At 47.7% G+C, this 12,238-nt stretch overlaps 3 protein-coding genes across 3 annotated transcripts; 2 read left to right on the top strand and 1 right to left on the bottom strand.

Moving 5' to 3' along the window:
- Positions 1–1,152: 1,152 nt before the first annotated feature.
- On the top strand, positions 1,153–5,062 carry F4822DRAFT_425306 (CNH-domain-containing protein; the record flags this gene model as incomplete). The annotated part of the gene is made up of 4 exons (XM_051460308.1): positions 1,153–3,615; positions 3,674–4,004; positions 4,057–4,904; positions 4,967–5,062. The coding sequence occupies 4 exons, from the start codon at positions 1,153–1,155 to the stop codon at positions 5,060–5,062; spliced, it is 3,738 nt and encodes a 1,245-aa protein (XP_051317863.1).
- A 3,199-nt stretch (positions 5,063–8,261) lies between these two features.
- On the top strand, positions 8,262–8,670 carry F4822DRAFT_441202 (uncharacterized protein; the record flags this gene model as incomplete). Its single annotated transcript, XM_051462837.1, has 3 exons — positions 8,262–8,288; positions 8,346–8,405; positions 8,468–8,670. The coding sequence occupies 3 exons, from the start codon at positions 8,262–8,264 to the stop codon at positions 8,633–8,635; spliced, it is 255 nt and encodes an 84-aa protein (XP_051317862.1). The 3' UTR covers positions 8,636–8,670.
- A 238-nt stretch (positions 8,671–8,908) lies between these two features.
- Positions 8,909–10,872, bottom strand: F4822DRAFT_389595 (uncharacterized protein). Its single transcript, XM_051456983.1, has 2 exons — positions 10,325–10,872; positions 8,909–10,267 (listed from the first exon to the last, which is right to left on the bottom strand). Exons 1-2 carry the CDS (start codon positions 10,665–10,667, stop codon positions 9,564–9,566), a joined length of 1,047 nt encoding a protein of 348 aa, XP_051317861.1. The 5' UTR covers positions 10,668–10,872; the 3' UTR covers positions 8,909–9,563.
- Positions 10,873–12,238: the final 1,366 nt, after the last annotated feature.

The raw sequence follows: 12,238 nt of genomic DNA, 5'->3' as shown, positions 1-12,238 counted from the left end.
TCTCGTTTCGAAGGCCTCCAAGGTTATCTTGAACACTATCGCGCCTTCCGCACCCGCGAAAACGTAAGTACTGTATTGGGTGGTACAAGAACCGTTACAATGGTACAGAAATGTAATGACTTATCCATCTTGCGTGGAAATTTGGTGGTGAATAAGATAAAGGGATACACCTAAGAATCCCGAGCCGATGATAACCCGGGTACCCCCTAAGGCCAGAATTGGTTTAGATCGGGTCCAATCCCAAGCAAATGTAGTGTAAAGATTAGCAGATTAACAGTAGCAGACGCCAATGCCAATGTGCCAATGTCTCCTTCTAGTCCTTCTAACCTTCTAAAGCCAAGTTCCTTCAGGGCCTTGCACCTTGCACTTAGCACTTGGCCTTGCACTTCTAATCCTTGATCATATCAATCAGTGTACAGATTGATTACCTACTGAGTTATACCGTACAGCACCCATTCAAATCCTACCTACAGAACCTACCAGCCTACCCGACCTCTCTCCCTTCTTTAGGTATCCTAAAAAACCCACTCCATTCGATTCGATGCCGACGTCGTGCTCGTTGCTCCCCTCCAAATCAACTTCTCATCCCGTATCATAGGCGATTTGCATCCAATTATTCAACTTTGCGGGAATCCTCGACGATCTCGGCGAAGGAGGTAAAAAAAAAAATAAAAAAATAATAAAAAAATTAATACAAGTCGAATCCAAATCTAGGAGGAAACATCAGAAAAAAGAAAGACAAGGAATTCGAGGGAAAACAGGATATTGCTCGCAAACACCTTTTTTCGGCCGTCCACCCACGGCGGTGAGTCCGTCGTCAGTGTCGGCAATCACCCCTTTATCTTCTTCTGCGGACGATCCTGGTCTCTTGTCTAGGCTTCCGGCCGCCTAGGCTCTTGTGAGAGTAAGTGCCGTCACACACCACATACCCCTGGATCTCTATAACCTATTCACCTATATAATTGATACGAAGCTGGCTACTGCTATTGCTGTACCCGCGCTCGCCTGTGTTGGTGCGTAGTGTATGCTTGTGCAACATCACCCCGGCACCGCCGTGTAAATCGATATTTAGTCTCCTATCGCTTATAACATTTTAGCGACCTAACTCCTGCTGACCACGTCATCTGTTTCCCTTTTCTTAGGACCTCGAGAATGGCTGATTACCAGTACGATCAACGCCGATATGGCCCTTCGTCCGGCAATCAGCGAGATGCCGCCTTCTCCAACATTTTCGGTTCCCATCCCCCTCCGGGTCGAACTGGTACAATGACCTCGGCGTCGCCAGCCGGTATCTCCTCGCCGCACATGCCACCACAAGAGGGTAGAACCCAGACCATGTCGTCCATGTCGAGCATGTCCTCCGATATGCAACGAAGGGCCCCTCCACGACCCCAGCGAGCAGGAGGCTACGAAGAAGCGATAGCACCTCGGACTAGAACAATGGACACAAGTATGGCAAATGGTTATTATCAGAGCCAGCGAAACCCTTCTGGAGGTTATCCTCAGGGCCAAGGACAATATGGCGGGCAATACGGTGGGAGGCCGCCAATGCCTACTGGACCGAACCAAAGGCCTTATCCCGGTCCTCCACCGCAAGGTCCTCCTCGATTCGACTCTAGGGGACCTCCTCAACCGGGATATCCTCCACGAAATCCCGTCCCTAGACCTTACCAAGGCGGCCCGGGGCCTGGTCCTGCTATGCGGGATGACCCCTTTCGCTCCCAGTCGCTTGCTAGTGTGCCGCGACCACAGATGTATCAACAGCAGCCTGGTTCATACCAGACACCTCAGAATAATTTTAGACAGGCTCCTAACGCTTCTCCTATGTCTCGAACAACGGCGCAAGGCCGAGTAGTCCCCGAACGCCACGACGATCGATCAATGTCTATGACCGGCTATCCTCCCGAACGCGACGCACACCAGATGATGAGCGGCCGTGTAATTCCCAACCGTATGAGGGCTCCATCGAACGAAATGCCTATGATGAATGGGAATACAGGTGGATATAACGGATTCACCCCTGCGCCTGGAACTGCTACAAGGACAATGAGCATGGCATCATCGACCGTCGCTGGCGACCACAGCCGCACAATGTCAATGGCCAGTACCATTGTCCCTGAGACTTCTGAGCAGGCCCGTCAGCAACTATCGCAGCAATCGCAGCAAACTCAGCAGCTGGTACACCGACCTTCAATATCTTCGAGGTCAATCGAGGGCGAACGACCCCCTACTGCTAAGATCCGTCCACCTCTGGTTTATCCCGCCCTCCTCTCGAGGGTCGCCGAGTGCTTCCGACAGAAGATCATCACGGGCGAACGAACGAAGAACGAGCTGACATACAAAAATGCTTTTAGCGGCTCAGAGGCTGTCGATGTCCTGTCGTACATCATTAGGACTACAGATAGGAATCTGGCTTTGCTCCTAGGTCGAGCTCTCGACGCGCAGAAGTTTTTTCACGATGTTACCTACGAACACCGGTTGCGAGATTCGACGGCCGAAATGTACCAATTCAGAGAGACACTAATGGATGAGCCGGAAGAGAAACACCCCGTCAACGGTGTATTTGTCTTGCTTTCGGAGTGTTATTCGCCGACGTGTACTAGAGACCAACTTTGCTATTCTATCGCATGTCCTCGAAGGCTGGAACAGGTTTCTCGCTTGAACCTCAAGCCACAGGTAGGATTGAGGAAGGACCAAGACGCCACTATCAACGACGACGCGGACCAGACGGACGAACAGAAGCTCTGGATTAACACCGTTCCTAAGGAAATTGCTGAAAGTGTCGGCGATAGGGAGAAGAAGAGACAAGAAGTTATTTCCGAAATTTGCTACACTGAAAGAGACTTCGTTAAGGATCTTGAATATCTTAGAGATTTCTGGATTTTGCCCCTGCGCTCGAAGGGCTCGCCGATTCCTGCTCCGAGAAAAGAACGAGTTGTTCAGAACATTTTTAGCAACATCATTGACCATCCTAGCATCCATTCGGTCAGTTCTAGATTCGCCAAGGCTTTGACGGAGAGGCAACAAAAGCACCCCGTGGTTAGAAATCTCGGGGATATCTTCTTAGAGATTGTCCCCCAGTTTGAGCCATTCATCTTGTATGGTTCTAAGCAACTGGAAGCTAAATTCGAATTCGAAAACGAGCGATCTAGCAACCCTTATTTTGCGAAATTCGTTGAGGAAATCGAAAGGAGAAAAGAGTCAAGGAAGCTAGAATTGAACGGTTACTTGACGAAACCCACGACGAGATTGGCGCGTTATCCTTTGCTACTAGAGAACGTTTTGAAATACACAGAAGATGGTAACCCTGATAAGGAAGACATTCCTAAGGTCCTTACCATGATCCGCGACTTGCTAAGCAGAGTCAACGCCGAGTCTGGTAAAGCCGAAAACCGCTTCAACCTACGCCGCTTACACGAGCAACTGAAATTCCGCCCTGCTGATCGTATGGATCTTAAGTTGACGGAGGAAGGGCGTGAATTAGTTTTCAAGACTACATTCAAGAAAACGCCTACAGACCCCACAGATATTACAGCCTTCCTATTTGATCATGCCGTTTTGCTTGTGCGCATAAAACAAGTTGGCAAAGGAGAAGAAGTAAAGGCTTATAGGAGAGTAAGTTATATACTATTGCTGATTAACCGTGGACCAATAGCTAACTTTAAATCCCCAGCCCATTCCGCTAGAGCTCCTCTCCATCAAAGAAATGGACGAGGTCATTCCTCAAGCAGGCGTTAAACGCGCATCTTCGAATTTACCTTTCCGTGGCAAAGACTCTGATAAAAAATCCACCGAAGGCTGGCCCATAACCTTCCGACATTTAGGCAAGAATTATTACGAGCAAGTTTTATATGCTTCCAATCAGACGGCTAGGAAAAAGTGGCTTGAGTTTATTGATTCAGCCCAGCAACGCCTTCGAGCACGAGCCGACTTCTTCAATGTTAATACCCTATCTTCTAATTTCTTCCAGGCTGGCAATCTTGTCAACACTGTTACGCCGTTCGGTACGTCTCTTCTTATGCTCCGCGTACTTGTCTTTTACTAATTTGACAATAGATGGTGGCCGTAAACTCATATATGGTACTGACCATGGTATCTATGTCTCAGACCGAAAGGTCAAAGACCAGGTGCCTAAGCGTGTCATCGAAACACAGCATGTTACTCAGGTCGATGTTCTAGAAGAATATGGTCTCTTGCTGGTGCTATCGAACAAGACACTATCATCATACTCACTCGCAGCATTAGATCCTAATGAGCCAGCGCTCGCGAAACGACCAAAGAAGATCCAGAGCAACTGTAATTTCTTCAAGACGGGTATTTGTCTAGGTAGACATTTAGTCTGTTGCGTCAAGTCTAGCGCGCTTTCAACGACAATCAAGGTTTACGAACCCAATGACTCGATGAGCAAGGGAAAGAAACAAAAAGGATTTGGCAAGATGTTTAACGCTGGTCAAGATGAGCTGAAGGCATTTAAGGAATTCTATATTCCCACTGAATCCTCGTCGGTTCACTTCCTCAAGAGCAAGCTCTGCGTGGCATGCGCTAGAGGTTTCGAGGTCGTCTCCCTTGAAACCCTTGAAACACAGTCGTTGCTAGACCAAGCCGACACATCGCTAGACTTCGTCGCAAGGAAAGAAGGCGTCAAGCCAATCCACATCGAGCGACTCAATGGAGAATTCCTTCTCAACTACTCGGAATTTTCATTCTTTGTTAACCGAAACGGTTGGAGGGCGAGACCAGAGTGGCGCATTGACTGGGAGGGAACACCGCAAGCATTTGCGCTGTCTTACCCGTGGATCCTCGCGTTTGAGCCCAACTTCATCGAACTTAGGAATATTGAAAGCGGCGCAGTTCATATTGTTCCACACAAGAATATCCGGATGCTACACAGCAGTACGCATGAGGTGAGTTACTCCAAATCTTATCTGAAGACACAAAGTTCGTATAATTGCTAACAACAATCTAGATTTTATTCGCATACGAAGACGAAGCTGGTGGCGATGTGATTGCTGCCCTTGACTTCTGGAAGAACACCCGAAAGTCCGAGATGCCGATGCAATGATCCCTTCCTATTACCGTTTTCTATTGATGATCAGGACCTATGGCGGACATTTCACTCTTAAGCTATACCCAGCTTTTCATTTGGTCGTTTGGGGATTTCAAGCTCAAGCCAAATAATTCGTGTAGGACCAGGGGATCCTGGATAAGCATGCAAATCCATTATATGCGGCCTGGACGTCTGTTCTCTTCGTCTAAATACCTTAGGTAATCTGGCCGGCATATTTCTTTTTCCTTTTCTACCCTCATTTTTTTGAGAATGTCTTCAGTAGCGAGGAAACTCCATTTTTAATCGTCTTAAGCTTCCGGATTTGAAAGGTCGGCTGCGGACTTTGGATTTTGCTGGAGCATCCGAGCGACTCTTTCCGAAAGACTTATTTGTAACCTTCAAAGTGAGTGAGTGAGAAGAGGGGTGGTTTAGTTGAAGAGAAGGTAGTGGAGAAAGATCCGTTAATGATGCCCAATAGTCTGCGCTGTGGCGAGATAAGATAAGCTGGAGCTGGAATGAGAGGTGTGAGTTGTGTTACGACAAGCAAATAGCAAGCGGCTTAGTCGTACATTCGTTCGAGATGAGAAGAGAGAGAGAGAGAAAACAGTGGGGATATTTTTGAGGAGGAAAGAGAGGAGACGAATCGAATCGGGAACAGAGACGTTAAGTCGAAACTTCGGAAGATGGGAAGGGAGGATGTGCCTAGAAACTACCTAACTAGTAGGAAATCCCTACCGTAATCATCACCAAACTAAAGAGACCCGAAGACTATGAATATTCTTTTGGAGATGTTTGGCTATCTGTGCCTTTGACTCGTCATAGAAGAATGAATAAGTGAGGTGTGTTCATGAGAGCTACCCGAGTGCTTGGTTCAAGCTTGGCTTCTTGGGCTACTTGATGGGTATGTTTTTTACTTGAGGTAGGTGTGGCCTAGTTAGGTATGCTTCGCCCCTATCCGAGGAGATCTTGGGGATTTAGTACGTTAGCTATCATCGACCCAGCTGCCAGGTGCTCGGTTTCTATCAGGGAATTGTAAGGTTCAGAGAGCTTAGCTTAGCTAATGATCTACCTTAGCTACAGAGCTGCCTTATTATTCTAGTAAGGTAATATGGATAGAGCAACTTGAGCCTTAGGTACCTAAGGATTTAAACGCCTTGGGTTTAGTGGAAGTGGACGGGTTACCGTGTGTGGCTATAGTACGTGGTTGATGCCTAAGCTTGAGTTAACTAGAGGCGTGTTTAGAGCTTATGAGTAGGCGGCCAAATTGTCGGTATATTGATAGTCAGTTGCCTGCATGTCGTATAAAGGTGGTTGAGATGGTGTGTATGCGGCTCGCTGACTCGAGGTGATACCCGTCAGCTGGGAATCGATCCAGTTGTTTGAATTTGTGTCTTGTGGGACATGGCTATGTCCAGGACTCAGGGTTAGGGATTGAGGTGATGATAGATAGATAGATAGATAGATAGATAGATAGATGTCGCTGTTTAACTAGCAGCCCTAAAATTGCTGCTGTCCTTGTGTTGTTGAGAGACGGTTCCAGCCGTGTCCTTTTTTAGAGGTCTCGATGATGTTTTTAGTTTCGATTCGTATTTAGTGGGTTTTGGTACTCTAGTGCTCCCCTTTTCGGTTGTTTCTATTCGTTATTTGTTGTCCCATGGCGAATTTTAGAGTTTAGTCTGGCCTCCCCCTCGTATGGCATTGATGGGAGTTAGTTGAGCTACGGTACACGCGGCATTCGCATGACTTGTGTCACGGAAACTGCGTGGGTGTTAGGTCTGCGTGGCATGGAATCGTTCAAACTCTGTTTTTTTTTAACATTTTTAATACGCATCCGTTGCGTTGGGTCTACTACTTTACCATGCATACCTGGGTACCTATTTATGATAGGAGATTGTAAGAAGACACGCAAGGAGCTATCTCGGTGTGGGAAGAGCAGCATTAGGTATCCTTGACATCACGACTACTGGTAGGTCGACGGGAGATAATCCTCCTAAAAGATACGCTAACAAAACGAAGATCCAGAACGTTATTTTGGGGATTTTATGTTCCCAAGATGAATAATAGAAATATACACATGTGTCCCCTAAACTCTTTTTTTTCCTCCTTCAACGGGACTTGGCCACGGTTAGTGGAAGTACACAGAGTAGTGGACGTGAGTAGTGCAGATCATGCGACGGGAGATGGGATGCTGCTTTTTTGGGTCTCCGTCAAGAATACTCCGAAAAGCTCGCGTGGTGAAACGGCAAGGGGCGAAACGCGGGTGCTTGCACGTCAACGATTTAGTTATCTCCTTTGTTCGTTCGGAGGTGTTATTCCATCGAGGTATTGTACCTATCAGAATATTAAATGTCTATTTCAAGTGAGACAGGTAAGCTCAACTCAACTCCATAGTACACCGATATAGGCATGCGTACCTTTTACTCCTCATCACATAGCTGCGAACTTCCATATTAATTCTACGCCCCTTGCGTAGGGGATTAAATATCAACGGCATAAGAGCGAGTAGCGAGGGGACGAGTCTTGGCAAACATGAGGTACCAAGCTGTCGGTGCCCTTACTTACTTACTTTATTAGTAGCACGTACCTAGGTAGCTTACGATCGTAGTAATGGGTAGTTAAGAGGCGTTTGTGCGAGCCCAGAAAACCGGGAACGGCGGACTGATGGAGCCGCGTCTCCCACATCCCACTCCCTCCACCCCCCAGGTTTTTGAGTTTCGACGGGATAGGGTCCGTTTGGATCGCGGCTTACCCTGGTCTTACCTAACTGTTGTGGAATGCTCCATATATTGTCTAGATGGAGGGTAGATACCTGGTATGCATGTGCCATGTGATGTGCATGTATGTAGGAGACAAGAGCTGGGTGTGCTGAGCAAGCCGATTACGACCGGGTTCATCGGGTTGTTGAGCTAAATTATCCCCATCCCAATTGTATTTTACGTACACCATACACGGAGTGCATGTGAGTCCCCGGTGTTCTGTATCTATTATTCATGATTGCTCGGACGGTATATAAAAAGGGGCTTTTCTTCCCTCGCCTCGTCTCTTGTTCCTAGATTCTTCGTTAAAGAACTTCAAGTTGATACGTCAATTATCAATTCTTCAGATCTCGACTGTACCTTACCTAGACGGTTTTATATATAATATTGCCGAACTCCTTGCATTGAAGTTTATTCAAACCTAGTTCTTTCTGAATATATCGGACACTTTCGCCAAAATGCATTGCTACTGTGCCAACTACTATGTTAGTGAAACCCGACGCTCTTCTCAATGAAAGCAGCATACTGATAGCGAGAAATAGGGAGCAGTTAACTGCCAAAACAAAGTCTCTAACTTTGGCCAGCGGTGTAAACTGTGTATAGTATGTCTTAATTACCCATTCAAATTTCTTCTTAATTGAGTATTGACCGAGGAAATTTGTAGGCTCTAAATGAGGGTAGGTCGGCAAAAGACCCATCTGATCCCTTCAAAATCACATCCAACGACTACGCGTACGACAGCGATGTTATCGAAGATGACGACTCAAGTCAAGACGACGAGGAAAGCCAGCGCGGTCGGTCGAGGGAGCGAAGCAAGAGCTCTTCAAAGTAAATACTGAATCGGGTTGTATGATACTCGAGGGTGCTACAATTATCTGGAGCCGCCATTCGTGGCTTTCTTACAAATACGCGGGATGTAATCAGGCGAACGGGGAGAATGGTCCCGGTTTCGATAAAAAGGGATATTAGATGGAGAGATTGGTAGTAGGCTTCGATCACATGCTCGATGGAATGGGCACTAAGGCTTCGAGACTCGGAGTGGCTTTCGCCTAAGGAGTCAGCGAGGTAGGCTGCGCCCAGGAAACACAACTATTCCCGAATGATGTCTTAAATCCTTCTCTTTCTCCGTAGAATTACCACCGGCGTTAGGTTGTACGGATAGGGAACTAGGTACAGATCGGGGTCGATCTTTCGGAACTAAAAGATAGCGGAGGTCGAAAACTTGGCTTCTGGGGATGGGGGGATATCGAAAAGGAAGGAGTTTCGGTGTACAGAATTAATAATATTTATCATTACCACCTTGTTTTCTATAAGTGTTGACGTTAAGTACGACTGTTGACAGTGACCTGAGAGACGTTGTGCTGGGTGAGATTGAAATGGGGACGTTACAGAATACATTGAGGAAAAAGGGAATGCACTAGAATGTGCGACGATGAGGCGTGTTACACAGAGGGCATTGTGCGAGCAAGCAACAGTAAGCGTTGGGAGTACCGTGTAAAGTGTCTCGGTTCTTACGAATGGGGTATTTCACAAGGACAATTGTTTATGTCTCGAGCATCGCAAGGCAATATCTGGCGATTGGATTTATACAATCTCGTATGAATATACACTGGTATCATGCCCGATCTATTCCGATTATCCTCTCTACATCGATCTGTGGACGGTATAAGGGCACGGTGAGCCTAGCCGCCGACCTAATCAAGCCACCACCGTAATATCCCATCACACACATGCACGGCTCGCTCTCAACAGTCTCACACTCACTTATGACCCTGCAAATGCCACTCGAATACCTTCCTAAACAACTCTTTCCCATTTCCCTCAATCGTCTCCCCGTGGCACGGAATAATCGTTTCGAAATCCCAGCTCTCGATCCTCTTCACGCTCTCATTGAACCCCGCGCGGTTCTTATTCGCATTGCTCAGCACATACCACAAGAACCTCTTCAACCCCTTCGCCTCGCCCGCGGTACTATTAATCGACTCAAAAATCCGATTCACAAAACCATGCGCGTTCTTCTCCGCCTCCGGCACACGAGAATACTGCTCCACCGCCGGTAAATTAAACAACAAATCCGCCTGTATGAGCACCTTATCTGGTTTATACAACAACACAACCTCCTGATTCGGATGCGCGTCCACGAATTCCACCTCGAAATCGGCCGCGAACTCGTCGCTTACAGCCCGTACTTCGCGTTTGTTACTCGCGTCCCAGATGAAAGCGAACGGCTCGTCGCCGATCTTGGGGTCGTCATGCGTCTTCGCGCGTTTCTCCTGTAGACCCTTGGGCCCGAGGATTTTAGCTTGGGGGTACGCGCGTGACCATTCTGAGAGGAAGATGTGGTGCTCGATGTCGCCGGCTATGATGTACCCCACGTTCCCGCCTAGTTCGCTGACTTTGGCTTGGGTTTCCGGTGTTAGGGCTACGGGGGAGAATACTGCTAGGGTGCCGGATGTGAGACGTACTGGGTGAGTGAGGGTTAGTGGGTATGGTTATAATGTGGAGGTTGGGATTGGTTTACTTATGGTGCCGCGCCCGCCGACTCGGATTAGGCCGAATCGCGCGAATGGCACGGATACGGTGACGATGTTGGGTGTGATATGCCGTATTACGGCTACGTCGGAGGGATTGGAGGGGATGAGTTTGGATGACATGGTGGAATAATAGTGTTGTTGTTTGAGTGAAATATTATGAGCTCTCGAATGAAAGGTACTATTATATACAAGAATTGATCTATTATGGTGGGATAGAATTTGTGAAACAAAGGAGGTATGTTTCGAATGTTTGCTCGTGATGACGGAATATAATAATAATGTGTTTTTTAATGATGATGACTTCTTAAATGAAGGTCGGTATATATTCATTCTTATAAGGGTTTAAAGAGTCTGAGTTATTGGAGTCGGCGTCACATCCTCTACCAAGTTTATAATGAACATTTGGAATTAAACCCGGGATGGAAATTTGGAATTTGGAATTTCTCTTAATACTATTTCCGATTATACAGGCCCCCCTGTCGACGATGAGGCCGTATCCGTTTCCCCTGAGAATTTATGGTCGCTAACATTTAGAATAATGACATCATGTAGTTCTGACAAATACCTCTATACCTACCTAGATACCTACCTAGGTAGTGATTGCGGGGCTGGAATCGGCCGTATATTGTGGAGACCTTAACAAGTTACCTAGGTCCAAATCTCAATCTCTCATTTACAACTTCACAACTTCACAACTCAAAGTCCTAATTTCCATCATCTACCAACTACTCCTCTTATTGCTATCATGTATCATGTAACTTTCATCATAGGGTTATATATGAAAAATGAAATTCATTATTATATTTGATACACTCTATATGAATAATTGCGACCACGTATCCCTAACTACCTAGCCCATATATATCTCGATGCCTATCCTGCTTCTGACGCTATATAAAAATGAAAGTACAAATGCGTATCGAAACACTCCTAGAACCACTAACTTATGTAGCCCTTTAGTTCCTGATGAAATGGTACGCCCCCAAAAAGAGAAACAATTCCCAAAAATAATGGAATGATGGGATAAAAAGACTGAGGAAATTGGTGGTATCCTGCGAATTGACGTACATCGCCCTCCTCACTTTTGCGTTTGCATTCATCATGAGTGATCTTTCACGAGCTGATGCTATCATCGTCGCTACCATCATCAGGAATGCGATTATGTTAAGCCAGATCCATCTATCGCTCCGTAGGATGTTCGTTATTCTTTGGCCTATTCCTGACCCACCTGGGGCACCACCACCCCCAGCACCAGGGCCACCGGCACCTGCACCACCACCACCACCAGGAACGCCAGGAACGCCAGGACCACCTACTCCAGGACCTCCACCGGGGCCACCTAAACCTCCAGTACCGACACCAGGACCACCAGCGCCGCCGACACCTCCTAAACCAGAACCACCAGCACCAGGGCCACCGGTACTAGGACCACCAGTACCAACACCAGGACCGCCGAGACCTCCACTGGGGCCACCTAACCCTCCACCACCACCTCCAACACCAAGACCACCGGCACCGGGGCCGCCACCAACGCCACCTCCAGTGCCGACACCAGGACCGCCAGCACCACCAGCTCCAATGCCAGGGCCACCGATACCACCAGAGCCAACGCCAGCGCCGACAGGACCAGGGCCACCAGCACCGCCTGCTCCAACTCCAGCGCCGACAGGACCGGGACCACCGAGACCACCGAGACCACCAGCGCCAACACCAGTGCCAACTCCTCCAGCACCCGCAGGTCCTGCTGGTGCACCTCCTGCTCCTAGATCTCTTGCCCTTTCCATTGCTGGTTTCTCCCCTGGTGTAAATGTTTTAATTATGTCGTCTAAGAACTGGTTTTGGTTCCGGAGGTGTCGGAGCGTGCGTGATAACCTGCTGATCTCCTGTTCCGCCCTACCCAC

The sequence above is a fragment of the Hypoxylon trugodes genome (genome assembly GCF_022578975.1).
Source record: "Hypoxylon trugodes strain CBS 135444 unplaced genomic scaffold F4822scaffold_2, whole genome shotgun sequence".
Taxonomy (NCBI): Eukaryota; Fungi; Ascomycota; class Sordariomycetes; order Xylariales; family Hypoxylaceae; genus Hypoxylon; species Hypoxylon trugodes.
Note: the sequence above shows the minus strand (reverse complement) of the source record. Positions and strands in the feature narration are given on the sequence as shown.